At 43.0% G+C, this 27,724-nt stretch overlaps 2 protein-coding genes across 13 annotated transcripts in view; one reads left to right on the forward strand and one right to left on the reverse strand.

Moving 5' to 3' along the window:
- The window catches only part of MAPK15 (mitogen-activated protein kinase 15), a 14,345-nt gene extending 4,046 nt beyond the window's left edge, over window positions 1-10,299 (reverse strand). For 3 of the 7 annotated variants that reach the window (XM_088061556.1, XM_014261625.2, XM_005533059.3), the window contains exons 1-12: window positions 10,200-10,299; window positions 8,671-8,769; window positions 8,379-8,408; window positions 5,979-6,069; window positions 5,695-5,825; window positions 4,972-5,135; window positions 3,896-4,035; window positions 3,440-3,497; window positions 2,532-2,669; window positions 2,205-2,310; window positions 1,488-1,791; window positions 1,103-1,245 (exon numbers count right to left, since the gene is read on the reverse strand). In XM_088061556.1, the coding sequence (XP_087917682.1) occupies window positions 1,103-1,245; window positions 1,488-1,791; window positions 2,205-2,310; window positions 2,532-2,669; window positions 3,440-3,497; window positions 3,896-4,035; window positions 4,972-5,135; window positions 5,695-5,825; window positions 5,979-6,069; window positions 8,379-8,408; window positions 8,671-8,769; window positions 10,200-10,268 (1,473 nt within the window). In that variant the 5' untranslated portion in view covers window positions 10,269-10,299. Of the gene's footprint in view, window positions 1-1,102; window positions 1,246-1,487; window positions 1,792-2,204; window positions 2,311-2,531; window positions 2,670-3,439; window positions 3,498-3,895; window positions 4,036-4,971; window positions 5,136-5,694; window positions 6,070-6,476; window positions 6,709-8,378; window positions 8,409-8,670; window positions 8,771-10,199 lie in introns of those variants that run through there. The other 4 variants (XM_088061757.1, XM_088061721.1, XM_014261626.2 and 1 more) reach the window with 4 other exon arrangements.
- Window positions 10,300-10,449: 150 nt separating this feature from the next.
- Window positions 10,450-27,724, forward strand: THUMPD2 (THUMP domain 2 tRNA and snRNA guanosine methyltransferase). 6 transcript variants are annotated; one of them, XM_088062110.1, is made up of 11 exons: window positions 10,451-10,708; window positions 10,923-10,984; window positions 17,602-17,734; window positions 18,905-19,317; window positions 20,453-20,530; window positions 21,909-21,961; window positions 22,267-22,354; window positions 22,935-23,006; window positions 23,594-23,708; window positions 25,400-25,517; window positions 27,001-27,724. In XM_088062110.1, exons 4-11 carry the CDS (start codon window positions 18,910-18,912, stop codon window positions 27,338-27,340), a joined length of 1,272 nt encoding a protein of 423 aa, XP_087918236.1. In that variant the 5' UTR covers window positions 10,451-10,708; window positions 10,923-10,984; window positions 17,602-17,734; window positions 18,905-18,909; the 3' UTR covers window positions 27,341-27,724. The 6 variants fall into 6 exon arrangements, with proteins under 6 accessions (XP_087918124.1, XP_087918156.1, XP_087918199.1 ...); XM_088061998.1 differs by lacking the exon at window positions 17,602-17,734 and having other exon boundaries at window positions 10,450-10,708; XM_088062030.1 differs by lacking the exon at window positions 17,602-17,734 and having other exon boundaries at window positions 10,450-10,708; window positions 10,926-10,984.

A 27,724-nucleotide genomic window follows, 5' to 3' on the forward strand; every position in this document is an offset into this window, starting at 1 on the left:
TTGCAAGAGTGCTAATGGACATGCTTGAAAGTTTCTGACAACCTGAGCTAGTGGAAGGTGTCCCTGACCACGGGAGAGGGGTGGAACAAGGTGAGCTTTTTGGTCCCTTCCAACCCAAGCAGTCTGTGATTCTGTGAATCTGTGGTGCCTCCTTCCATACTCTTCCTCTGTCATAAGCTTCCTCCGATCACCACTGCAGGCACCAGCAGTCACCAAGCAGCAGACAGCCAGCTCAGGAAGAAAAAAAGCAGGAGCAAGAGGTCATTAAAGAACCCAGTGAGGGTGATGACTTTAGCAAGAAAGCATGGCCAAGATCAGGGAAGACTGACACCCTCACAGCTCAGCAACAGCAATCCATCAGAACCACAGAATCATAAAACCACAGAATCACTGAGGTTGGAAAAGCCCTCTAAGCCCACTGAGTCCAACCGCTCCCCCAACACTGCCAAGGCCACCGGTAATCCATGTCCCCTAGTGCCACATCCACGTGGCCATTAAGTCTCCCCAGGGATGGGGACTCCACCACTGCCCTGAAGCAGTCTGTGTCACAGATGCACAGCCCTTTGCATCTGGGGTTTTTTCCAATATCCAACCCAAACCTCTTCTGGAACCCACTTGAGGCCATTTCCTCTCATCCTGTCACTTGCTTCCTGAGAGCAGATCCTGACCCCCACCTGGCTGCACCCTCCTGTCAGGGAGTTGCAGAGAGTGAGAAAGTCCTCCCTGAGCCTCCTTTTCTCCACAGCTACTGCTGCTGCTCCAGACTCTGTTCCATCCTCTGGACACACTCCAACCCCTCAATGGGGCCCCTCCTTTCTTGTTGTGAAGAGCCCAAACTTGTCCCCAGGACTGGAGGTCCCTCAGCAGTGTCCAGCACAGGGGACAGGCACTGCCCTGGGCATCTGGCCACACTGTGGCTGGTACAAACCAAGTGTCGTTGGCCTCTTGCCCACCTGGGCACACCCGGTCTCATGTTCAAGCTACTGTCATCAGCACCAGCAGGCGACCTTTTCCAGCTTTCCAGCCACTCTGCCTGGAGCACTATATGGAGTTGCTGAGACCCAGGTTACCACAAGTAAGGACTAGAAGTTAAGCTACTCACATTGTAAAGGTTCTGCACACTTGTAGGAGAGAGCTGAGTGTTTATCCATGTGGTTTGTCTCCCTAGTTTTTCATTGTTGGAGATTCTGGACTGTTGAGGTGGTGCAGAACAGTTCCTGATCCCAACACCAGGATTTGCATTTCCTGCAGAAGGAATAACATGAGAGAAAGTAGGAAAATCAGAAGAACACAGAACACATTGACTGAGGAAGGGACAGTCCCATATTCAGCACTCATTCAACAATGTTTTGTTCTTATGTAATTTCCCTCCCACACTTTCAGCCCCTCATTTTACAATTAAAATTCCCTTAATTTCTTTTATAGCACTCATTCTCTCTTCCCCACACTAGGTGGGTTACACCCCAGTGTAGGAGGGTGGTACCTACTCTGCACAGTGGTGTGTGTGATGGGGTTGTACATCATCACACTAATCTGTGATCTCTGACATACAGTTCTGGCCAAATCCTTGCTCTGGCTAGATCCTTTTGGCTGGTCCCCAGCTGTGGCTCCAGTGTGCACATGTGAAGGGTTTAGAAGAGGGGGTGTTGGTTCTTGCTGGCCTTTCCTGATGGGTACAGTCACCGAGCTGAAACCTGGGAGGAGTGTGCTAGATTCAGACTGTCTCAGCTGAATGTTTTCTCTCCACCCTTGCTCCTTTGGAAGGCTCTTTGACTTATTTTCAAGGATCATCTGCAGAACAGAAAAGCTGGTTAGACTTGATACAGAAATACAGCAGAAAAATAAAACATCAAAATAAAGAGGAATACTTATAAAGATCTGCAATTTATTTTACAGGGTAAGAAACCATTTTGGAACTAGGTGATCTTTAAAGTACCTTTCAACCCAAACCATTCTATGAATCTTTTTCAGACATCATGTTTCAGAGATTTTTCTTTGCCCTGTGGGAATTTGACATGTAAAGGTCTCTCAAAGATTATGACTGAACTGGAACTGGCTGATCAAACACCAAGGTGTAACTGTGCCAGCAGGTACAGAAAGCCCGGGGGAACACAAAGACAAGAAAATGACAGAATTTTTTAAGTGTGTGCAAGAATGGCAGGTTACCTGGAGGATTAGGATTTGGGAAAATAGGATGGAAGTACCTCATATAATTTATTTCTATATTCGGCCACAGACAGTTGGACATCATCACCCAAAGGAAGGATCACATCAAAATCCAAAGAGGGCTCCCTGGAAGGACAGTGGAATCTGAGAAAATGAGAACACATCATGTAATTCACTGACTGGATATTAAAATTTAAACAGGATTGTTAAACTATCTCATTGTTTAATGTAAATAGGGTTGGAGAAGATAAAGAATTAGCTTTGCCATTTTTTTTGTAATGCATCTAAAGAAAATTTGTGCCAAGGTCAGGTTTGTAATGTATCAGAATGTATCAGGGGAAGCTGCATACTGGTGTCAGTCTCACCTTCTCACGTAAGGATGCTGCAGAGCCTCCTCTGCTGTGAGCCGTTTGTTGGGGTTAAATACCAGAAGTTTCTTCAGCAAATCCAAGGCAGGCAATGGAGTAGAGGATGGGAAAATCTCCTCAAATGCTACTCGCTGCCTAGAAGTCAGGAAAAAAGTGATACAAGCTCTCAGTGTCTAATTCCCAGTGAGGGCAGGAGTGACAGTTCCAGGATCACATCAAGGTGACACCAGACACGACTTCACCCACAGTGTGTAATAATCCCTGAATCCTAGAATGGTTTGGCTGGGAAGGGACCTTAAAGCTCACCACTTTCCAGCCCCATGATCCCACAAATCTAGACCTGAGATTACAGAAACATACTTCTCTGTAATTTACAGAGAAGATAAAATTTAAAAATCTGGTTTTGCATTTTGAAATCCCAAATATAATTGTGAACATAATAAAGAAGAAAGTATCTTCCAAAAAATCAGTTTTAAGCACCAAATCTTACTCATCTTGTAAATAATTTTTATTTAAGGAGACAACTTAAAGCCCCTTCCAGTAAGAGGCTCAAAGGCAGCTGGAGAGGGACCCTGGACAAAGGCCTGGAGTGACAGCACGAGTGGAAAGGGTTTCCCACTGCCAGAGGGCAGGGTTAGATGGGGTATTGGGAAGAAATTATTGCTTGTGAGGGTCCTGAGGGAGTGGAATGATTTCCTGGAGAAGCTGTGACTGCCCCATCCCTGGAAGGCCAGGGGGGATGGGGCTTGGAGCAACCTGGTCTAGTGAAAGGTATCCCTGTCCATGTCAGGGGGGCGGAATGAGATGATTTTTTTAAGGTCCCTTCCCACTCAAACTTCTGATTGTTCCATGACTCCATGGTCCTACATTAGATGATCTGAGACACAGGAACACCTCAAGCTTACCGGGAACTCATGTGGCTAATAACTGAGGCCTTGTACTCTGACTGCAGAGCCAAAATATCTGCAATAATAAAAAGACACCGTCACTGCCAAGATGAGGATTGGCAGAGCTACACAGTTTATGACAGAAAGCCAATATTTGATATTAACATAGGAAATTATCCTCATGAAACTAGTCGGAGATCTGTGGAAGTGGGATGGAATATTTACTAACGAATTTTCAAAGCTGATTTTTGAATTCCTATTTATTCATCATACACTTCATAAACTTGCATTCTCATAGTAACAGATGCAGAAGCACCACAATATCTGAATTTCTTATTTTCCTCTAACACTAACATTCAAGATGAAGAATTTAATTTCTGTAATGAGAGATACCGTCTTCCTTGACCCAGCCAGGCTGCTTTCTTCCGTTCTTAACCCCTTCTCTAGATACCTTTCCCCGCAGCAGAGTCCTACCTTCTGGGGATGGAGCAGGGATGACCCTCAGGATCTGCTCTATTTGATTCATTGTTGATGTTCCAGGAAAAAGTGGCTTTCCAAGCAGCATCTCTCCGAGAATACAGCCAATGCTCCACATGTCTACACCCTTAGTGTAACTACGAACAGGAATAGAACAGAGGTAGGTTTAAATCATGCAAATATTTTCCTGTACCTGGTACTCACATCACCTACATTGATTTATTTGCTAGAAAGCTCACCTGGTGATTTCTTACATATAAATGCTCACGGGTTTGAACTATAAATTGAATAGCATTTGGGAATCATGAGTCTGGCAAGCATGAAACAGAAAGATTTATCCTACTCAAAGTCTAGTCTAAGAAATCATAAAAGAAAATATATTATAGAGAAATGCCAGAACAAGGTCTGGCATTATTAAAGGTAATGCCAGAACAAGATATTATATCCTTTTCATATGACCAAGGATGAAGATACACATTGCTCTTACTTTGGTCATAATGCATATACAAAGTAGTTACAATTCATTAAGAATTACATTTTTAAGCAAAGCAAATACCAAACAGTGGGTATAGGACAGTTTGCAAAACATCCACATTTAAATCCCATCCATATTGGGATACTATCCTTCATCTATTTATTTATGTTTCTGGTTTTCATATTTAATTGAAAAAAAGGACTAAGCCTGACTAACAGGCAGCTGGTTTAACATTTGATTAGGGAATATTTCATGAAGGTCTATCAAAAAACACTGCTTTAATTTGGAAAAGAGGACTATGTTCTCAAGCAGATTTTGTAAAGTTGTGGGTTTTAAGGGAGAAGAAAGAAGTTTGGTGGGAGAAAGGAGGACAAACAGATGAGCTGCTCAAGGATGTACACTGACACTCTAAGAACACAGGAAGAACATGTACACATTCATAAGAGGTTTTTCTGCCACAGAAGTTTAATCGTATACTGAGAAAACAGACTGCTGACATGACACTGCATATGGTGACACTGAAAATTAAAAGACTGAAGACTTTTAGACAAAAAAATTTGCAAGTGGTGAAGTGCCAGGCTCGAACCCCTTCACTCACTTGCGAGAGGCCAGCAGGATCTCAGGGGCTCGGTACCAGCGCGTGGCCACGTACTCGGTGAGTGCAAGGCTGGGCTGGTCCTCGCTCAGCTGGCACAGGGAACGGGCCAGGCCAAAGTCACACAGCTTCACACAGCACTGTGCATCCAGCAGGACATTGGAAGGCTGGATTGAACACAGCAGAATTAATTAGCCTTTTACTCTCTGAATAGCAGATTATTATCAAGATTCTTTTCCTAGTCTCATGCTTGTATACTTCTGCATACTTTTCCTGTGGAGACAGGCTGGGACAGCTGGGGATATTCACCCTGGAGAAAAGGCTCCAGGGGAGATCTTAGAGCCCTTTCCAGGGCTCTAAAGGGGTGCCAAGAGAGCTCAGGAGGAACTGTGAACACAGGCCTGGACAGCACAAGCCAGAATGGCTTCCCACTGCCAGACGACAGGGTTAGATGGGATATTGGGAAGGAATTCTTCCTTGGGAGGGTGGGGAGGTCCTGGCACAGGCTGCCCAGAGAAGCTGTGGCTGCCCCATCCCTCAAAGCTTTCCAGTCCTGGTTGGACAGGGCTTGGAGGAACCTGGGATAGTGGAAGATGTCCCTGTTCATGGCAGGGGGTGGGAACGGATGGACTTTGAAGGTACCTTCCATCTGAAATCAATCTGTGATTTTATTTAGTGTTCAACAGAAAACTGGAGTGAAGGATACAGACTATGACCGAAATGTACCTTCTGATCCCTGTGAATAACATTCCCTGAGTGGATGAATTTAGTTGCCTTCAGGAGTTGGTAGAGAATGTAACACTTGTGGATGTCTTTCAGCAAATTCCCCTTCTTAATCACGGCATGTAAATCTGTCTCTGTAATATACCAATAGTATATTTTCATCAGTAAATATCAGTAGTATCATAAACATTCATGTGTAATCACCACCATACCACTATCAAAGTCATAGCAAGAATAACTCCTAAGAGAGGCTGGGTTTGAACGGTTGCTGCAATGCTGAGTCTCACCCATGGACTCAAAGATGAGATAGATGTCTTTGTCATTCTCTGCTTGGATAACATCGAGCAGCTTGATGATATTTGGATGTTCTCCAAATTCCTGCACAGGGAAGAGACATAGCTGTCAAAATCATGTGTTTTGCTTGTGAATCATAAAAAGGGACAATAACCTATTTCAGTTTGTATTACTGTCTAGAACAAACACTAACAGGCTATTTCCTTCATTAGGCTTCTTCAGAAATAAACTTAAAAGAAGGATTTAAGTTTGTTCCGTAGTAGGAAACCAGTCAATTAAAAAAAATCTCTGTTGAATGAGACATTAATTCTAACACTCCCTCTATACCATTTATAATAAAATCCAGTCCCCTTTATGCACTTCACTGTTGCTGCTGAATCAAAGAATTATTGGTGGCATGAAAATAGATCAGTTGCCATCAGCATTCATAGTTAAAAACCCAACCAATCAGACAGAACATGTCAGTCTGAGAGCTGGCTCAAGACACTCACAGGCTGCAGCACTGAGGAACTGACTGCATGGAGATCAGACAGCGCACAGAGATACCTGAACGCAGGTATCACACTGCAGGTGAAGTCCATCCTCACATTTTTTGCAGACTGGTAATCTTCATGGGATCATTAAGTTCATCCCCAGCTTTAACAGCTTTTATTTCCCACTTCTGTGCAGCCATGGACACAGTAAACACTTCATAATATTCCAACATTTTATAATGTGCAACATCTAGGAAAGTTCACAAAACAATACATTCACCTGCAGCAACCTGTGACAACACACTCACAAAGCAGTGATACACAGCCAGGCCGTCACACACTTTGTTTTTATTCTGGGAACAGTCACAGTACCCATCCAAATGATCTATAAAAGGTTTTTACCCAAAAGGGGGCATTGCTCTAGAGATGCAGCTAAATCTTGACAGTATTACTTGACTGCCATTTAAGAAGGAGAATTCCACTGTCTCACCCTGCCTTGCCCTGGAACTGATGACAGAAAGTCATGAAAAAAATTTCAATCTGCATTAAAAAAAATAAGTTACCTTGAAAAAAACCTTGTCAGGGCCAGTTCCATTAATCTTTGCTTAATGAATAATAATGCTACTAACATACTTAGCAAAATGACATTCTAAAATTAGCCTAAAATGCACCTGTAGATCTACACTACACTGAACAGCAAACACAAAACCTACAAGCAACGACCAGAGCATCAGAGATTCATTCACACCCCAGATTCTACAGCAACTTCTCAATTAGAATAATTGAGATACATAACATAAAATAATAACCTAGTCCATCAAATGACCTTGTGATAAACATCAAGATTGAACAAAGCAACTATTATGCACAGACAAATAAATTAAGATAAACATGCAGTTATGAATAACAGAGTATTTTTCACATCTTTTCCTTTCTGAGCCCTCAGTCTTGAACCTCAAGAAAGAGGCTTAAAAAAGGAGGGGAAACTAAAAATCTTGAAGTCTATTGAGCACCAAAATTTATAGAAGTACAGGCTGAACAGCACATTAACCTCCCTCTCCCTGCCCTCTGCTACCAAGGGACTCCTTCTTTCCTTCAGAAGAAATATCCTTTTTTCCCCTGCTCCTTCTCCATCCATCCATTCCAGGAGTACTGCACTTTCAGAGATGATCTAACTTACAGGTAATTCACTTCTAACTAATTGTTTCTGTTTCTAGCTTTGAAATTTGTAGCTTCTATTTCAGGCTTCAAGATTGTCTAAAAAGTGAAAAAAAGTAATCTCTTTCCTACTTAAACTTGGCAGTCATGGGAAACACCTCTTCTTTGAGCCCTGCCTCACTTGTGTCCTTAGAAAATCACAAGTTATAACAACATTATTCCAAAATATTGATGTTTCTACATGTTACTGAGGAGGAGTTGACAGATAACTGGAGTGCCACTGATAAGGTCAATTATATCAAAACAAGAGTAGTCTTAAGTTATTCCTTGCAGAACTTCCCTTTTTCTTTTGGTTCGATTATTTTAAATTATTTAAATTGTTTACAGCATAATGGAGGAAAACAATTTTGGAGTGTAAATCCCTCTCCCACCCCAGCCCCTTCTCCAAACATGGCAGTTAAAATGTAAGAGAAACAATTTCTATCCACAAAGAAGCAAGAAGTGACAGGAGATGCTGATGTGCTGATGCTGCAGCAGACACATTGCTAAAAATGGAGAAACTAAAAACAAGCCCAAATGGAGAGTGTTTCATTCAGGTGGGTTCACCCTGAAAGGCTCTTTGCCAAGATGGTGCAGAAAAGAAATTGAAGAGTTTTCAACACTAATCAATGACTGCTGCATTTTGGAAAACAACAGGAGAAAAATACTTAGACATCAGAGAGATGATAAAAAATCAGAGAAGAGGAGGAATGTCAACATTACCTGCAGGAACATAATCTCTCGAAATGTTCTCTAGAAATAAAGAAATAACAGTTTATTATCACCTCAAGAGAACGGCAGAACAGAGATGCAGTTCAATGACAGGGTTAAATCCACTCCTCTTTTGTACATGCCATGATACACGGAGCTTGCTATTTATTGCTTATTTTTATCCCAATATAGCTGCAGACTGTATTGTTACATACATAATTATCATCTTTCAGAGACAAAAATCCTGAAAATACCTATGGAATCCCACCATGTCTCAGAACACATCAGGACAATAATTTCTCACCTGAGCATCTGTTCTGTTCCTGAAAGCATCAAAAATCTTTTTAACAGCAACTGTTTCTCCTGTCTTGCGGTCAATAGCTTTCCAGACGATGCCATAGGCCTGCAAAGAAGCACGGACAGGTGAGCAGTGTGCTGGCACCTGCACACAGCTCAGGCCTGCAGAGGAACCAGAATGTGTTCAATGATGGACTGGAAGCAGAGGTGATGGAAGGTACATGGAAGAAAGAGAGATTAGGCCAAGGAGCTACTCCACTCAGGAGACAGACTGAGAGAGTTGGGGGTGCTCAGCCTGGAGCAGAAAAGGCTGCAGGGAGATTTTAGAGCTCCTTTCAGTGCCTGAAAGGGCTCCAAGAGAACTCAAGAGGATCTTTGGACAAGGGCTTGGACTGACAACACAAGTTGGAAGAGCATCCCACTGCCAGAAGGCAGGGTTTAGATGGGATTTGGGAATAAATCCTTCCCTGGGAGGGTGCAGAGGCCCTGACATAGGTTGCCCAGAGAAGCTGTGCCTGCCCCATCCCAGGCAGTGTCCAAAGCCAGGCTGGACAGGGCTTGGAGCAACCAGGTCTAGTGTAAGGTGTCCATGCCCATGGCAAGGGGTAGGACTGAGTGGGCTTTAAAGTCTCTTCCAACCCAGGACTCTAAGGACATCAAGGCAGGATTCTCAGTAACACGTGTAGTCCTGAAGCATGGGATCAGGACCTTTACCACACATCAGGCAGTTCAAACAGTTGTACATCAGATAAGTGCTACAGTACTACCCTGCTGGCAATTGGGAAACAGCCTCAAGTTGTGCCAGGGGAGGTTTAGGCTGGATACCGGAAAAAGCCGCAACACAGACTGCCTCAGGGCAGGCATGGAGTCCCATCGCTGGGGGGATTTAACAGCCACATGGACCTGGCACTAGGGGACATGGATCAGTGGTGGCCTTGGCATAGCTGGGGGAGTGGTTGGACACCACAGGCTCAGAGGGCTTTTCCACCTCAGTGATTCCTTGACTCTGTGAACATAATGAGGGAAATACGAATACTTTAATACTTGTATCAACGCAACTAAACAATAGCAAAGAGCTGCCAGAATAGAAAAGCAGATAACTCGGGAGGGTTTAGAGATTGTCTGAGGACACATATCTTAGAAACTACCATTGGCTCATGTATAAAAATACATTTTATGGAGAAGATATGACTCGATGCAGTATGATTTGAAGTGATGGGGTTACAGTCAATGTAGAAGGATTTGGCAGGCACAGAGAGAACGTACTTTAAGACTCGGATCCATTTTACTATTTACTCTTGACCTCTTACAGTCCTCCGGAGTTCCCCTGGGTCACCTGGAGCTTCCACCAGGCCCTGAGCGACAGAGTTTCCGCGGACGCCTAAACTCCCAAACACCCCTTCAGCTGCCCCGGATCACCTGGAGCTGTCACGGTACCCTGACCTTCACACGGGCGCCCCCCGAGCTCTCATGAGCCCCCCCCCAGGTCCCACGACCAGCCCAGATCCCACAGACCACCCCCTGCCAGGCACTCACCCCCTTGCCCAGGCGCCTTTTGATCTCGTATTTGCGGCACACGAGCGGCTCCACCTCGGGCGGGCTCATGGCGGCACCTCCCTGTGGGCTCCCGCTGCCATGGAAACGGCCCCGCGCACCGCGCATGCGCACAGCCCCGCGGAGCTCGCCCGGCGGCGCCGTGACCTCGGGCGGGCGGCGCGCGAACGCTGAGGGAGGAGAAGGGGCGGGAGGAGAAGGGGCGGGAGGAGAAGGGGCGGGAGGGCCCTTGCAGGGCTTGGGACTCGGGCCTGGACGGACAGCACGGGGGGAATGGCTTCCCACTGCCAGAGGGCAAAGTTAGATGGGGTCTTGGGAAGAAATTCTTCCCTGTGAAGGTGGAGAGGCCCTGGCACGGGTTGTCCAGAGAAACTGTGGCTGCCCTATCCCTGGTAGTGTCCAAGGCCAGGATGGAGCAGCCTGGGATAGTGGAAGGTGTCCCTCCCATGGCAGGTTGATGGGATTGGACGAGTTTTAAGGTCCGTTCCAAGGTAAAGCATTCTGAGATTAAATTACGCTTCTTTCGGTTTTTTTCCCCCCTAATTTTGATTCTTCTTCCCTCCCCCCACCCAAATTCCAGCTTTTCTGATGAGGCTAAATATTATTTAGCTTCATTAAATTTACTTACTACAACACTCTTCAGTGAGTGTTAACACTTTTGTCACGTTCTCTAAGAGTTTTGCTTTCTTTCCTTGTGTTTTATAGCAGGTAGAGAAGATCTCTGAAGCCCAATTCTTGTCTGAAATAGATGGTTGAAATCAAAATTGGTAAGCTGAATGCAGTCATTAGATATTCTGTTGTGACTTCTTTTTTTTTTAATGAGAATATTATGAATATGGATTTAGTGTAATGGATTTATATGACTTTGAGATATGACTTCAGTTTTATTAGTGAACTGGTGTCTTTGGTCATGCAGGATTGCTGATGTATACTTCCATCACTAGCATCATTCATTTTGTGTGGAAGTTTTCTTTATTTCATAATGATTTCTGATTCTTACAAAGAGGCTTATTCCTCTCAGCCTCTTTTTAAAAAAAATTAAATTTAATTTAAATTTAATTAATTTTAAATTTAAATTAAATTTTAAAAAAATATTTTTTAAGAAATTGCATTCAGTTTAGTTTTAAATGTTCATTTAGGATTCCTCAAGGGACTCACTAATTACTTTAGGCTGTATTGTTTATCTGCTTTACATTTATCTGTATATTTATCTGCTTTAGTGTGTTCATAGAGGCATAAAGTTGTGTGTGCACACTTAACAGCATACACCAAAGTTGAGGTCTTGATTGTGATAATTGCCTCTGTTCTCATTGTGGTTCATTAGCCTTTTGGCATGATGGGTACCAAGATGGGAAAAGGCCATCTGTCTGGCAGCCCAGCTAGTGAGGTTGGTGGAGTGCTGCTTCTGAGACTACTGGTTCAATTCTCATCTCTACCCAAGTCCAAGTTTTACCAGTGACTTGAGCACTTAAATCTGATTAAAATATGATTTAGACAACAGCTGCAATCAATCTAATACAATCTAATGTTTTCACACCTGTTGGCTGTTTATTAAATACAATCGTGGAGAGGGGCTGGGTGCTACACTTTCATTATCTTTTCTTCATTCACTTTACATGATTTGAGTCTTGTCTATTGAATAATACACACAACTACACAAAAATATTAAATTAATAATTCTCAGTCTTACAAATGGAATTGTTTCGTGCTAACTAAATTTTAACTATTTGGAAAGTTATTATTAGAAGCAATCAAAAGAATCAGTGTTAGAAGGCAGATGTACCCCTTCACAGATGTTATATGTCAAAATTAAGGTACAGGATGTAGTTTGGAAGACAAGTGATGTCCCAAGACGAAAACTACCTTGAAATGGACAAAATTAGAACGACTTCAGGCATAGGGCCTAAAATTCATCAAATGTAAGACTAATTAGTAGACTTACATAGCACAATGCTTAGTACGTACGCACAGACCCGTGAGGTTTTCCAAAGGACAACGAGGATGAGTGTAAGCCTTTGTCCAAAGACCACCAAAAGAAGACTGAAGACCCCCGAACCAAGTGACCAAGTGAGGCATGCACCGTGAGGAATAGTGACATAAAGTCAGAAAATCAGAAATAGGAGGAAACTTATGGGAAACATTAATTAATATGTATAAGCATACAGTATATAAGTTTAGTTTGAATTGTTTTGTATGTGAAGCAGGGTGAGAAACCCCCTCTGTACCCCGGTCGGTTTTGTACGTGAGGTGGGGTGATGAGCCCTCCCCGTACCCTGGTCGGTTTTGCTTATGCTTTAATCATACTTAATTACTGGCAAATTACATATATAAATTGTATTTTTTTATTAAATTATATTATTTTACTAAATTGTATTATTTTATATCAAATTGCTATACAATTTACTAAATTGTATTAATTTTTAATTAAACTGCTGTTAACTCAAAGGACCTAGTTGTCAAAATTCTAATTTCATGTCTAACATCAGACATTTATGGTGAAAGCTTTCCATGGGAATCTTGAGTGTTTCTGTCTTCTCCAAACACTTCAGTTCCTTGTGGTTGCACATTGCATTTGCAGACTCCAGTTATAAGCTCTGTTCTCCATTAGTATTAGTAATTCCCAAAACTCACACAGATTAAGCTTTCAATCAAGGTAAAAGCAGTCAAAATACTTCTCAAAAGTAGAAAGAAGACTGTTCAAGTCTCTGCTGTCCTATTTGACTGAAAGAGCAAGTTACTTAAATAATGGATTTATTAAAATACACTTAAAATGAATTTATGTAGGAAGTGGACTAGTTCATTTTTAATTTAATCTACTGAGTGAATTGGGACATGCAGTGTCATTCTAAGTCTATTTTGTGAATTGCAAAGTAAGCTCAACTTCACCTTGAGAAGAACAGAAAAATAAAAAGTCTTAATCAAAAATTGCAGTAAATATTCTTAGCATGAAAACAGTATTGTAGTACTGCCAACTGGTTTTGGATGAAGGGATAGCAAAGAAAACCAGCTGTGATTGAGACTTGCGTGTGTTTTCAGAGGCTGCAAAAATACCTGACAGGAGCCAGACACGAGTTTTATACCCACTGCATAACCCTGCAGTGTCCTGCAAGTCTTTTGTAGAAAGTGCTAATTTTAAAAAGTAGTATTGAAAGGACTTCCTAGCCATCTGCAGGGTTTTTTGATAATAGGAAGTCAAATGGAGGAACTTTGGAGCATAGATACTTACAAATGTTCTATTGAAGAATGAAGTATAGGGAGATGAGAGCTCATGCCTCATTTTGATGGTGATGTTGGAAATAAAAAGGGAAGTCCTAGCGCTATGCTCTGTTTTTGCAAATGTCTACCTTTGTGGACCTGAACTAAAAGTGAGGCCAGGAAATTCTGAGGAACAAGGGTAGCTTCAAATTGTTTTCTCTGTGAAGAAACTATAAACACAGACTGGAGCAGACTGATTTCTGTGGACTGTTTGAAAGGAGCTTGGAGGATTGGATCTGTCCAAAATCTCAACTGGAAAGAATTTAATATGAAACAAGAATTACAGAGTTTATGGTTGCTGCAGTACAGAACTAACCAAATATCTGCCAGAAGTCTTTTAGAAACCTTCTTAGCCATGTTCTAGGAACGAGGGGCTTAGAAACATGGCTTTGTTCTTCTGTCTAACTGATGGGAGGGACTAAAGTTCTAAGGTATTTTCAGTGCTTTGTCTTGACTTCGTAGAGAAGTGTATAATGTGTCAGCTAAGTCAGCTGAAGAAAGCACAGGTTATGCTGGCAGACAGGCAGGGCTTTTATTTTGCAGATCGCTTCTGTCTGGCAATTTGGATTATAGGTGCAGTGCAAGTAATTTAACTGCTAGGTGTTCTATTTCAATTTCGTAAGAATGAACAGCATTTATCCTTACTTCTAGGAATTTCTTCACAGAAACTGTTTTTGATCTAACTGTAGAGAACATGATCCAAAGCTTAATTTCCTGCAGAAGTGTTTTCTCATTTGAATCCCGTTACTATCCCACTCTTTGAGCTGCATGTTATTTTTGTCTTGGTTCAGTTGCTGCTTTTGTCTAGCAGTTCACGACTTGTCAGATCAGGGTGAAAAGGCACCTTGCACTCTACTGTGTAGCACTCCTGAGGTCTGGTTGTGACATTGTGTTCCTTTTGGACGTACCTTGAACATGTAGGAAAGGCAAAGGATGATGCAAATGCAATAGAAACAAATTTCTTGAAGGAGTCATAAGTGAAAATATGAATATTCATAGAAGACTAAGAGAGAAGGCATGGTATTTACTTCCACAAGTTTTCATTTGAAGAAGATACCCTTGGAGACCAGCAATACCTGAAACTGTATATCTGCAACAGCTACGAGTGAGGGATGCAGGATTTAAATTTTGGATAATAATAACACGCTGATGTTAGAAATTAATGTTACGAGATCGGGATGTATCCTTGTCACAGTGTTATACCAGAGTTAGGTCACAGGAATAAAAATGCTTTTGCTTTGTAATGAATTAAGCAATTTTAATTATTTGAAGTGTTGAATATACTTAATATATAATATAATAATATAATATTATCTATTATATATATATTGTATATTGTATATTATATATTATATATTATAATATACAATATATATTTTATATAATATTATGTATTTTATAATAAATATAATATATATAATAATATAATTCAAATATTGAAGTATTTGAATTTGGTTCAGTGCCTACACTGTCACACTCAGCATGTGTTCTGAGTTTGGACAGTCTGGTTTGATGCAGAAATTTCAAATCCTGAAGTTTTGTTAACACGTGAAAACGAGAAAGTGAGAAGAGGATAGACTATTTAAAATAGTACAGATAGCTAAAACTGCATATTGATCAAGTTTTTGGTTTTTCACTCTTCTCTTAATATTGTTATGGTAGTGTTTAAAAAATGGTCCTGAAATGGGGGGAGGTGAATTTCTTCTTGAAACAGCATGTATAAACTCCATCCATGCATCCAGTGCATCACAGTCTATTCAAATAATCTTAGGGCTCTGAAATTTCTTAGACTTTATAAGTTTGAAGGCTGGAATACTGCTCTTACTTCACTGCTTTGTGTCACCTGTATTGTCACCTTTTTCAGGAGATTAAGTGAGGTAAATGCCAATGGCTAGCTTTTTAGTATATTTTTAGTATCTGCAATGAAATAGGAACCATTGTGTAAAGGAATACCATTTTGTATTGCAAGATAAGCAGAAAAACTCTGGATACTAACCTCAAATATACTGCTTTTATAACTTTGTTTTGTTTTTAAGTCCTTGAATAGCAATAGCTATGCTCCTGACAGGTCTTACTAAAATTTCAAACAATGTTAAAATATTCAGACATTGATAGTTACTGTTCCAATATACACTATACAGTTTTAACTGTCTCCTATAATCGAGTCTCAAACCTTGAAAAAGAAAATTAATGCTTGTGTTTTTAAAAATAAAATAATATAAGGAGTTCCAGGAGTGGAAGATCAAAACCTAAATTGTGGGGAAATTAGTGATCTGATATTGAAAAAGCCCCAAAATTGTTTTGACTTTGATTTTTCTTACAGTTTGACAAGCTGTAGCATTTATCTGACAACAACAAATGAAAGCAGTGATTTCAAGATACATAAAAATAGATCTGGCCTGAATGATTGGCGCTTCATATACCTGTGTTTGCACTGTCAGATGCACTTGTACCAAGCTTTGTGCCATTTAAAAATATTTAAATATTTTGAAGTAAACCGCAATGCATATTAATTCATGTTTCTCAACACTTTGTTGGCCGTGCAGGCTGTTACTAGTGTTCTCTCATTTTTCAGTGCTGAGTTGTGTACAGTATTGAGAGTGAACTACAAGGATGATTTTTTTCCCAATAATCTCACACAGAGACTGTTAAACTTTAGGAATGTTACTAGTAATTTTTAGAGAATTACTCAGTGACTGAGAATCTTTTTTGCACAGTAGCCTTAGTAAACTCTACAAAATGCATGCTTAAGCTATTATGCATGAAATGCAGGTGTTTGCTGACATCCTTGCACATTTACAATGCTGTTTATGTGTGAAAGGTGCAAGGACCAACTCAAGAACTTTTCTTTCTTTGCCTAAAGTCGTAAATGTATTGTTTACAAACATCTGGAAAAAAGGCTGTAACACATGCTATTTGTCTTAGTTACATAATGCAAGCTCCTAGCTTTTCTTTTTTGCAAGATTTTTCTTGTTATCTGTGGAGGAAGAATCACTACTGTACTGAATTCAGATCCTCGATATTCTGCTGGCTGGTATCTATCTTGTGTAATTTACTACATAGTGGATTTAGAGCTCTGAAGAGATCTATTTTCCTGTCCTTTTTCTTCTGAAGTTGCAGATCATGCCAAAAGAACAGCTGGAACTTCCATCCAAAATGTAGAATATGTATATGTATAGAATGTGTAGAATAGCAACAGAAAATATTTTTTTCACTTCTAAATTTACAATTAAAATAATCGTGTGTATCTGTATTAATAAAATAATCGTTTGTATCTGTATTAATGATATAGTCATCACTATACAGGATTAATTGTAGAGAGAATAAAGCCATTGCAAGTGCCCGAGCCTGCCCTGCTGAACAGTTGGTGACAAGTATCTTGTGCATTTCCGTATGGAAAATGCGTTTGTCCTGCACAAACAGCACGTACGGGTCGGGTGTCCGAAGGCGAATCGAATCGAATCGAATCGAATAGAATAGAGTAATAAACCACATGAAACAATAAAAAACCCAGGCGCTTTTAAATCCTGTTCCTGGCGCCCGGGCCTGTCAATCCGCTGCCGGGGCGCCGCCCCCGGCGAGGCCCCGCCTCGTCAAGATGTCGCCGGCGGAGCCCGGGCGGTTTTTCTGCACGGCGGGCCGCGGGCTGGAGCCCTTCCTCGCGAGGGAGGTGCAGGCGCGGCTCGGCGCCACGGAGGTGAGCGGGGAGCCGGTGCCCGCCCGGGCGGTCCCGTCTGGTCCGGTCCGGGTGAGCGGTGAGTGGGGCGGTGCCGGTGCCCGCCCGGGCGGTCCCGTCTGGTCCGGTCCGGGTGAGCGGTGAGTGGGGCGGTGCCGGTGCCCGCCCGGGCGGTCCCGTCTGGTCCGGTCCGGGTGAGCGGTGAGTGGGGCGGTGCCGGTGCCCGCCCGGGCGGTCCGTCCGGCTCGGCAGGGAACGCTGCGCGCCCCGGAGCCCGGCGAGCAGGGCCGGGGCTGGGCCGCCGCCCGTGCGGGGGGCGCCGCGGGGCTGGTCGGGGTCGGAAGGGCCCCGCACCGCGGGCCGGGAACCGTCACCCTTAAGGAGCTGGGGCGGGGTGCGGCAGGGGCTCACCCGGAGCCGCCCGGCCGCGTCCGACGGGTGTTCTCCCCGGAGGTGGACTGCGTCGCGGGAAAAGTGTTCTTCAGGGCGGCGGCGGGGCCGGGCGAGCTGCGGAAGCTGCGGTCGGGGGAGCGCCTGTTCCTGCTGCTGAAGAAGCACGGCCCGCTGCCGGTGGCCAGGAATAGAGGTACGGCCCGGACACGGGCTGCGCGGGAACGGAAGCCTCCGTTTGAGCCCTAATTATAAAAGTCGAGATGTTTATTTTTTCACTAGTGGTTGTAGTTCTAATATAGTAATCGATTCTGAAGTGTCTTCCGTCCATGTATGTTTTCAACATTTTTTTAATATGAAAAGTGCTTTTAAATTGTTTTCAGTAGCTACCTTCTAGCCTGTATTCTGCTGGCACTGAATGTATATTTGTATTTTTGAGATTCTGTCCCCGGTCTGGTCCCAAAAAAGAGAACGACACCCCACTCGAAAACCAAAGTTCAGTTCTAGATCTCTTGGGTTTAACAGTAGGTCTTTTTTTCTATTAAAAAGAGTGAATCCCGACCTATATCTTGTGTCAGTTTACTGTTGAGTACACAGCTTCCTTCTAAGTCTCAGCTACTTGGGTCATCCTCTCTGTCAGTGTTGGAATGAGAATTTCAGGTTAGATGGATTGATATCTGCCTCCTGGTGGGTTTTTATGTGGGAGATTACCTTCACCTTTGAGAATGAAATTTGATCATGATTCTAAAATTTTAAGTGATAACTATAAAGACCTTTATTTTTTTTTCTTGACCAGCTTTGAACTATTTAAGTGAATTGGCCTCTCTGTTCCTTGTGCCTCTCGTAGCTAGCTGCAAGACTGCCCACATGTGTCAGGATTGAAGGCAAAGTGATGAATGGGAAGCAGAAATTTTCTTTCTCAAAGAATAAACTTGTTTTTGTCTGAGATGACTCAAAGTAATTAATGTTTGTATCTGTCTTTCAATTCTGGAAAGTGTCCTGCATCCCTTAATCCTGGGCCAAGTGCTTTCTGGGGAGGATGGCATGGTCCTCTGTCCCTGGGAATGACTCTCCCATGGTGAGAGTCTCAAGTGGTCTGGTTTTCTACAGCTGTTGATTTCCTGTGCAGAATTCAAAGCTTGCGTGATTTAATCTTGCTTGGGCAGAGCTTGTAATCAGAGGGATGCCTGTGTGGCTTCTAGTGGGTGCTGAGAGCTCAGCTGTGCCTTTGGTGTCAGCTGATGGTTTTTGGATTCACACATTAATGAAATCAGAACACAGTTGCTGTTAACAGCTGTTCTCAGTTTGTAGGGAAGTGAAATGCCGAGGCTGAAGTACTTAACCCAAATCTGCTTTTTTCTTCCAGGGAAAATGCTTCATGAAATTAAAAGCTTTGTCACTGAGGAACCAGAATACTGGCTGGATATTATCTCTGTTTGGAGAAAGCTTCATGGACACGAGAGGAAAACAGATGATGTCTCTGAAGAAAAGTCATCGGCTCTGAAGAGAAATTCAGAAGAGACAAATACTGCAAGTAAAAGGCAAAAAACAGAACAAGTGAGAGCAATTATGTCTGAGGAATGTCAGGCGGAAGCTGGAGAGACCTGTGTGGCACCGGAGAGAATGAGCGGTCAGGAGTGCTGTATTGAGAGCAAGACTTCCTCAGAATTCCCTTCCAAAGGCAGTGGGGAGAATCCCACTGCGAATGAGGAGCTTAGCTTCAGTTTCAGAGTGTCTTGTCGTTGTAGCGGAGCGATTGCCAAAATACTTACTTCACAGGTATGCTGATGTATCTGTGTTTTAAAAGAATTCAGCAAAGGTAAACAGAGATATGTAGTTTGTAGTTTCAGCTGTGTTGTGTGTTCTGGAATAACAAACTGATGTAAGCTTTCTCTGTATTTTCTCAAAAAGCCCTTAATCTGCATTCACCTTAAACAAGTGAAAATACAAATGCTGTTTTTCATTTTTGTGCACTGTTACCCTTAGTGTTTTTCAACACTCCTTTTACTGAGGATAAGCAAAAAGAGTTTGAGGTTTCTGGGCCTGTGGAGGCTAAGGAGTGATGGAATAAGTTTACGGCTACTTACAGGGCCATTGCAAGGACCATGGAGCCAGGCTTCTCTCAGCTGTGGCATTCAGTCTAGAAGAAGGGATAAAAGCCAGAACTTGCAGCTTCAGTTGCCTCTGGTTGGGCACTGGGGAGAACTTGTTCTTCAGGAATGCAACCCTGGGATGGGTCTTGGGAGAAGTGGAGCTTGGTCCTTGGAAAAGAATAGTGGCATACAGACCTCCAAGATTCCGTTTGATCCAGCCCTTTTCCCATCTGTGCAGATGGGAAATTTTCTCTCGCTTAAAGGTAACAATTTAGATTTGGAAAACTAGTACCTTGGTGAGGTGAGACACATGAGCCTCCCTACAAAGGTGTTTGACTAAATTTGTCAAACTATGTTTGAACATACAATCTGAAGGTAATCAGAGCTTTCTGTATGTAATGAAAATGTTAAAACTGTGAGTTATAGTTGTGCATTTGTAGGTTTTCTGTTGGATAATCTGCCTTAGAGCCATTGGAAGTATTTTGTGCATGTGATTAAGAATTGCAAAATGGTGGCAATCACAGAATATTCTGAGTTGGAAGGGATCCACAAGGATCAAGTCCAACTCAAGTGAATATTTTGTTGTGACTTGGTCAGGACTTGAACTTTAGCCTCTCTCGCTCCAGTTAAACATCGGTTGTTTGCCATGTGGCATGTTTGCTTTGCCCCCCACTCACTTGATGTGCCCTGTTGTACCTCTTCCAGTGTGAATTGCGTGGATTTTTCTTTTCCCTTTGAGGGTTGTGCATCCAAGGCTGTGATCTACAGTTTCCCGAATTCTGTGGTTTTTTATTGCCTGTGACTGTTCTTTCCCCTTGTAGGAGATTGGAAAAGCCATTGGCATCGCACTTGTGAAGCAGTGTGGGTGGCATGCTGATCTGCGGGACCCTGACCTGGAGGTAGTGGTACTTGTCTGCCTGTTGATGCTTCCAGAATCACCCCTGAACCTTGGCACGTGGGACCACGGCCTCTCCCTGCTGGTCTTTCTGCCCCTGAATTTACCTGTAAATCAGCTGGAACCACTGAGCAAAGCACGTGTGCTGTCCCTGTGTGTGTGTGGTTTCCAGAGCTCTGTAATAAACACCAGCCTGGCTGCTTGGGCCTGCATGGGCGGGGAAGGATCCATACAGCAGGTGTTTCAGGATCCAGCACCCATACAGACTGCTGGACTCTGTGTAAAAATGGAAATCACCTGAGCCATGGGGCATCTGTGGCCTCTGGAGGGGAAGTAAGCAAGCAGCAAGGGCATGTTCTCAAGGAGCTAGATTTGAGAATGCCATTTGTGGAAGAGCCTCCCCCGGGCCTTGTGTGTGACAAACAGCTGGCTTAGTGTACCCTTGCTGGTGCAGCTGCCTGGAGACCTTCAAAAGGACTCCTTGCTCTTGACGAACTGCTTCTCCATCCCTGCACTTGACTTGTGGATGTTGCTCTCAGCACTCATGCTGAGAGATCTGAGACTTGTTGAAAATCTTGAGTTCATTTACTGGCACTGGTTTTCCCATACTGAGCATTATGTGCAGGTTTGTTGAGGCTCATCTGTTCTTGCCCAGATTTTTGCTCTGAAACTGTTCAAATGCTGAGGACTAGGATTTTTCAACAGCATGATGTGCTTTCTCGGGGCAGGGATTGCAGTCATGCAAAACCTGCTGGGGAGCTCAGTCTTCTCTTGGTATGCTCTCTGTGGGACAGCAGAACAATTTCTTCTAGCTGCCTACATTTCTGGAAGGATTACTTATACATGACTTCTATTGGAATTTCCCCTTAGTGGCACTAGTGGGGGTAATGGTGGGGTTAGTTGTTGTTTGTTTTGGGTTTTTTGTTTGTTGGGGTTTGGGTTTTTTTGATTTTTTTTGTATTTTTTTTTTTGTTTTTTGGGTTTTTTTTGTTTGGTTGGCGCTTTTTTCATCTTTATTTATTAATTTAGTTGCTAGTATACCGTGAATAATATTCTCCCACTTGTAGTAAATGGATTTATAAATAAAAATTCCCATGCTGTGTTAAGGAAAAATAGGTCCCCTTATAAATTCAAGTGCTTGCTTGAATTTATTGCTGATGGATTCCTGGGTGACAAAATCCCCTTCAGCTTGCTTAAGCATTAAATCACCTTTAAATTGGCATTCAGATTATCTAGTGGGATTTCTTCCAATTGTTATTGTTTATAGTATGCATTTTTGTTCTTAAAAACTTGCAGAAGCATCTGTGTCTGGTTTAAATTAAAGCTATTGTCGTGTCAGTTTGAGACTTCAAAATGTTGGGGTTGCTTTTTTCCTCTTTTAGATCTTTGTACATCTTAATGACATTCACTCTGTGGTGGGGATTCCTCTTTTCAGGTAAGCATTCTCCCCACCAGATTTGTCGTGGCAGTATCAGAACAGATTTGTAAATCTTGCTGTCCACCATGAGTATTTCTCTTCTGGTTTGATAATCACTGGTTGTCAAACTGGTCTTGTCATCTGCCTGGGTTTTAAATGAACACACAGACCAGACTTTGCATTGAGTTATAATTAAAAGCAGACTTCTCTGTCCTTCAGTAGATCTGTCCAGTTCATTTGTTCTTTGACATTATGTGGGCTTTTCTAGGTGGTTCTGCTGATGTTTTAGTTAATTTTTTTGTTTGATTTTTTGCTGTCTGCAGGCTTCCATTGGCAAACAGAGAGTATATCCAAACAGCAGGACTGCGGTCAACAGTCGCATGGGCCATGGCATCTCTGGCTGAAATCAGTGTCAGTGAATGTTCCTTGCAAAGAAATGGAGTCCTGAATGAATGAGAGGGGGGTGCTGCTCATCGGGGCTGGAGCTGGATGCTGTGAAGGAGAGTGGTGATTTTAATGCCCCATTCTCTAGTGCATGTGGACAGGATCTGCCATGCCTGTGATGAGAGTGTGCTGTCACCTGCCGTTCAGCCAGGTGTCTGCTGTAATTCCAGGTGCTCCTCAACAGAGCTGTTAATTCTTGTACAGATACATGTCTAAGTAGCAGCATGTTTTTCACTGTCCAGTGACAATATGAAACCTTGTTTGGTGTTGTTTTCTAAGGAAATGTGACATCTTTTCACAGATTAATTTGGTACCAATATCTGTCTGCAGACCACTTGTAGTATTTCCTCCTGAATGTCACCTCAGGGCTGTCTGTAGTGAAGCTGTTGGTGCTTTTTACTATGTTCCCTTACAAGCGAGTTTGGCCTGAGATTACCAGTGATTATTGTTGACCTGTGCTGGACTGGGTGGGATTATGTACATGCCTCTGTAAGCTTTGTCCTGTGTCTGTCTTGCTTGGGATGCAGTAACCCCTCTGTTTTTGTAGGCTGGTGCCTTTGTGCTGGATCCCATGTGTGGGCTAGGAATGATACTGCTGGAGGCTGCCAAAGAATGGCCTGTAAGTATCCCAGTCACAGCTGGCTGGACCTTTGCAGGGAAACTGCCAGTTGTGATACAGGGTTTTCTTTCTACTGGTTAGGCCAAAGTCCATTGCTGGAAAGGTGAAAAAAAACCCCAATCTTTCTAGGCAGCTGCTAAAAGTAATTTAGTACAAACGTTCCTGCAAATGAATGTCTTGCAGGCTGGTGCAGCTGTTGATTCACACTGCAGGGTTTGTGTGAGGCAACCACGGACTCGTAAATCTTCCTGGGCTTATTCTGGGTTTGGAGGAGTTGGTGTGATGGGACCGTTAGAGGCAGTGGGGCTGGCTGTACCTAGCTGCCATCTTGCTGTTAGGACATGCTCTTGATATTTCTGTAATTTCAAGTGTCTTGAGTAGACCAGAACATCACAGGAATGAAGACAGCACATACTTCATCTGTTCCTCCATCCTCTGGATTGCGAGTTGCTCTGTATAACAATAGCAGATATCCCAGAAAGGGGGTTGTCTTGCAGGAGCTGTGCAGCAAGGCAATTCTGAGAAGGGTTCATAAAACAAATAACCCGAGTGTTAACAAAAGTACTTTCCTCTTTCTCTCTGAACAGGAAGCCTATTACTGGGGTGCTGATATAAGTGATTCACAGTTAGAAGGTGCAGATGGGAATATTAGAACTGCAGGCTTAATGGATAAGATTGAGTTGCTTAAAGCTTCTGTGAAAGGTATGTCTGTAGGCTTTCCAAGTGAATCTTTTTTGTGTTTCTGGGATTCTACAGGAAATGTAGGTTCTCTCGAGGTGATATATTTTAGAGCTAACTCCCAACAAATAGCTGGGTGGTGACTCTGTAGTGCTTGTGAAGGGATAAGTATTTGTTCTTCCTCCCTGCTGCCTGCACCTGGGAACTTTGGTAAGAATGAAGTCAGCAGAAGACAATAAAAATTATAATTGTCTGGCATGGACAGTAGTTGTCTCTCTTAATGGTAAATGTGTGGGTACGACAAAGAGTATGTACATGTGAGAGTTCCAGCCAGGAGAAATCTAAATAAAATGCATCCTGAAACTTAAATTGACCAGGTGAGCAATGGTGAGGACTCATTAAGATAAGCTGAATTGTTCATGTTTTGCAGTTGGTGTATTTTGAATGATGATGCCTTTTTCCTGTAAGAGGGAATCTGTTTGCTCTTAATTCACAAGCTAGTCTGTAGAGAAGGTAATAAATTCATGACCTTATTCTGGACCTCAAAGTCTGAGAGTAAATTATCACTATATGAAATTCTTGATGGGCAAGCTGGCTGTTTTCCCTTGTGCATGAGTGATGGAGTTTGCATATTTTTTTACCTTGTAGTATTTATTTTTTACTGGAATGATAAGAAATATTATTTTTTTTTTAATAAAAATGTAGGTTTATTTCTCACTTAAAAGCCATGTTTGGTTTCTAGGATAATGGAAGGTACTTACTTACGTGTCGGGTTTTCTAAACTGAACAAACAGTTGGTGTCTTCATTACTGGTCAAAAGCTGTTATTTCTGCATGTCTTGAACAGGACTGTAGGTGACATCCTTTCATTTGCAGATAAAATTGATACCCAGTTGTTGTGCTGCAAGTGTTGGCCCAAGAATGGTCTGGGAAACATCTCCAGCTAGCTCTAGAAAAGTTAGTGTAGAATCTCAGCAGAGTTTAGATGAGGAGGGACTGTTGGAAGTCTTCAGTCCTGTTGTCTGCTCAGGGCCTTGACCAGTCAGTTTTGAGCACCCTGAGGGATGGAGGACCCCAGGATCTCAGGAGGGATCTCAGCCTGGCCTGCACAGCCTGGCATGTGGCCAGCCTTCATCACCACAGGCACAGGGCTGCATCTTCGTTAGGGGAACTGACCTTTGCTCTGATGCAGAAACTTTAAGGCAACACTTCAAAGACACTAGCTGGCAGAATCCAGGTGATTCTGGCTGTAACCAGATTTCTGGGGGGAGAAAAGGGGAATGGAGAGGAATTTGATGTGGTTCCTTGCCATTTATACATACATACTTGAGCATTTGCACTAAGTGCTCACAAACTTAGCTCTTCTTCTGTGTTTTGCTAAATTATTTTCATGTTTAAGATGTACTGTGTGTTGAGACACAGCAGTTAATTTGGACCCATGTGGTGCCCTATAGGAGAGTCTTGCTGCAGGGGCAGACCTCATCAGGACCAGGGAATCTGCAAACTAAATGATGCTGTCATGCGTTTGTCTCTTCCCAGTCTGAAGAGGGGTGGTGGCTCCATAGTGGTGTTTGTGAGGGCAAGTGCAGAAGGACCTGTGAATCTGGGTGCATAACCCCAAAAGAGCTGTCAGATAGTGTTGAAAGGGGAACTGGTGACATAGCTGCTGTGCATTTTTCAGACAGAGAGATATAAAGACCTGCCTTTATTCTGCAGTGTTGCCATTGCCTTCTGAAAGCTTCGACAGTGTTATTTCAGATATTCCATTTGGGAAGAAGTTCAAGACCACAAATGATGCCCAGCTTCTAACAGATATTCTCCAGGAAATGGAGAGGTAGGTGTAGCCTTTGACATGTTTGGGGCTTGATGTAAGTGCCACAATGGTTTGTGATGTCAGCTTCAGATTTGCTTTATTCAAACAGTCTGCAGCTCTCTAGTCTGACCCTGTGCAGGCTGTGGAATTACATGTCCCTTAGAGACTGTTTACACCTCCCTTAGAGGCTGTTGTGTTGTGTATTGCCAGCTGTGAGTGCCAATGGCAGTGCAGGCTGACAGGGAATGATCTTGTTTGAACCATGCTCACAAATGCTCTTTGCAAGGCACGATGGTGAAATATTTCTGAGCCACACTCAAAAGTGTGGCAGAAAAGAAAAAGAGGAGAGGCCTACCTGGACAAAGTTAAAGCATGGGCAGGTGTAATGTATAAGCTATAATCCTTTTTCAGTTGAGGCCTGCTTGTATAAAATCACAGGCTTTTCTCTTTTGAGGTCACGGCCAAGCTTTGACCAGCCTGCCTTGACAGGAAGGACTAGAAAAAGTGGGATGTATTTTCCTTGCTATCCAGGAGTATCTGACTAGCAACCTGGTCTGATTTTTAGGTGTGTCCTTTCATCTCTCACTATGTCGCTTTATGGCAGATTTGAGCTAAGCTAAACTGCTGCTTCTAACAGACAGTTCAAGCCATCTTCCCCTCTGCTTCTTGCCTAAAAACAAGCCCTTTCTCTGGGACTGGTCTTCAGTGGGTGTTGATCTCACGAACCCAATGCAGGAAGGCGGTGGAGAGGGTGGGGTGTGGCTCCACAGATTGGTGTGCCGATCCTACTGGGCTTGTCTTCCGGCCTTACTTGCTCTGTTGGTCCATCCTAAGCAAAATAGTCCCTTGGGAAGGTGGAGATGACGAAGGGACCATTACCATGAGAGCCCCTGTTCAAGCTACTTGCTGTAAACTCAGTCAGGATAGTATTTTTTTTACCCCTCTTTCAAAGTCAAGTGTAATGTTTGGACATATATGTAGAAAAATTAATTACAAACAACAGTTAATTTTCCTCTACTTCCTGAGTTTAAAAGCTATTAAGGATCAATGGAACAGGGAAAGGGCAGACTTTTAAAGTTTCCAAAAGGAAGGGCCAGTTTCAGAATTACCCTACTAATCTGGGAAGCCCTTGCTGCAGTGGGAGGCTGTTGCTTTGCAATTTCCAAAAAACATAGGCTTGATGGGACCCTCAGTCCTTGAAAGAATGCTGAAGGGGGTAAAAAAATGAGTCTATCTTCCCTGATAACCCAGTAGAAAGAACTGATAGCAGCAGAAATGTTTTGGAGTCAAGACAAGGCCCTGTTCTCCCATTTAGAAAGAGGTAAGAAGGTCTGGGATTTAAATTCCTTTTGGAGATGCAGCTCACTGAGTTGAGCTACAACACACTCAGATGTTTTACTGAATGCAGGTGGCATCTGAAGTGTCAGCAGTGTTGCATTCTGCACAGGCAAAGGGATGCCAGGAAGGATCAACACCTAACCTTTATTTTTCCTGTGATTGCCAGAGTGCTTCGTGTTGGGGGGACTCTCGTGTTGTTGCTGAGCCAGGAGCTCCGCAGACGCGTGGATGATTTGACCATGCGTGCTGGAGGTGACTCTGCCGAAGCCTTTGCTGATGGCGACAGCGGAGCAGCCCCTACACAAGCCCCGAGTGTGGATGGGAATTCTTTCTCCTTGGCATTGAGTGGTGAAGAAGCTGTTCTCAGCAGATATTTCGGGTCTCTGGTGCCAGAGGGTGTCTATGCCGTTAGACTGGGGAAAACTGATGCTTTCATACACAAATACAGAAAGGTGTCTGCTGCTGGGTACTGGAAGCTGTCTGGCCCTGGGCTGAAGAGAACTTGAATCCTGAGATGCTTCAGGAGCAGCATGGCAGCACTTGGTGGAACCTGATGATGCAGACAAACTCAGTGCCATCCATTAGATTAGATCACATTCTTTGGAGGTCCTAAGGCACTGTGCTTTTCTTTCTCTGTTTTTTAGGAGAGATGCCTACCAGCCAGTTCTACTGTATTGTTGTTGCTGTATTTTATATATTGGTAAAGGTCTGTCTGCACAAACCAGCCTCTGGGATAAGTCGCAATATTAAAGGCTAAAATCCTTGAAACTTGCCTGTAGAAAGTAAAACAATGTTCCTGTGTACAAGGATAAGAATGTAAACTTGTGTGTACTAGCCAATAGTAGCTTGCTCTGCCCACAGACCCTGTAGAACCCTATAAAAAGGTGTGC

Source organism: Pseudopodoces humilis, chromosome 1 (genome assembly GCF_049639895.1).
Source record: "Pseudopodoces humilis isolate 2021_Gansu_Grassland_sample_001 chromosome 1, ASM4963989v1, whole genome shotgun sequence".
NCBI classification, from domain to species: Eukaryota; Metazoa; Chordata; class Aves; order Passeriformes; family Paridae; genus Pseudopodoces; species Pseudopodoces humilis.

Bases quoted from the DNA above. Each gene is read 5' to 3' on its own strand.
- THUMPD2 (XM_014261631.2), top strand. From the start codon at position 17,071: ATGTCGCCGGCGGAGCCCGGGCGGTTTTTCTGCACGGCGGGCCGCGGG. The intron at 20,531-21,908 runs GTAGTGGTACTT...TTCCTCTTTTAG, and splicing joins TGCGGGACCCTGACCTGGAG to ATCTTTGTACATCTTAATGA. The intron at 21,962-22,266 runs GTAAGCATTCTC...TGCTGTCTGCAG, and splicing joins GTGGGGATTCCTCTTTTCAG to GCTTCCATTGGCAAACAGAG.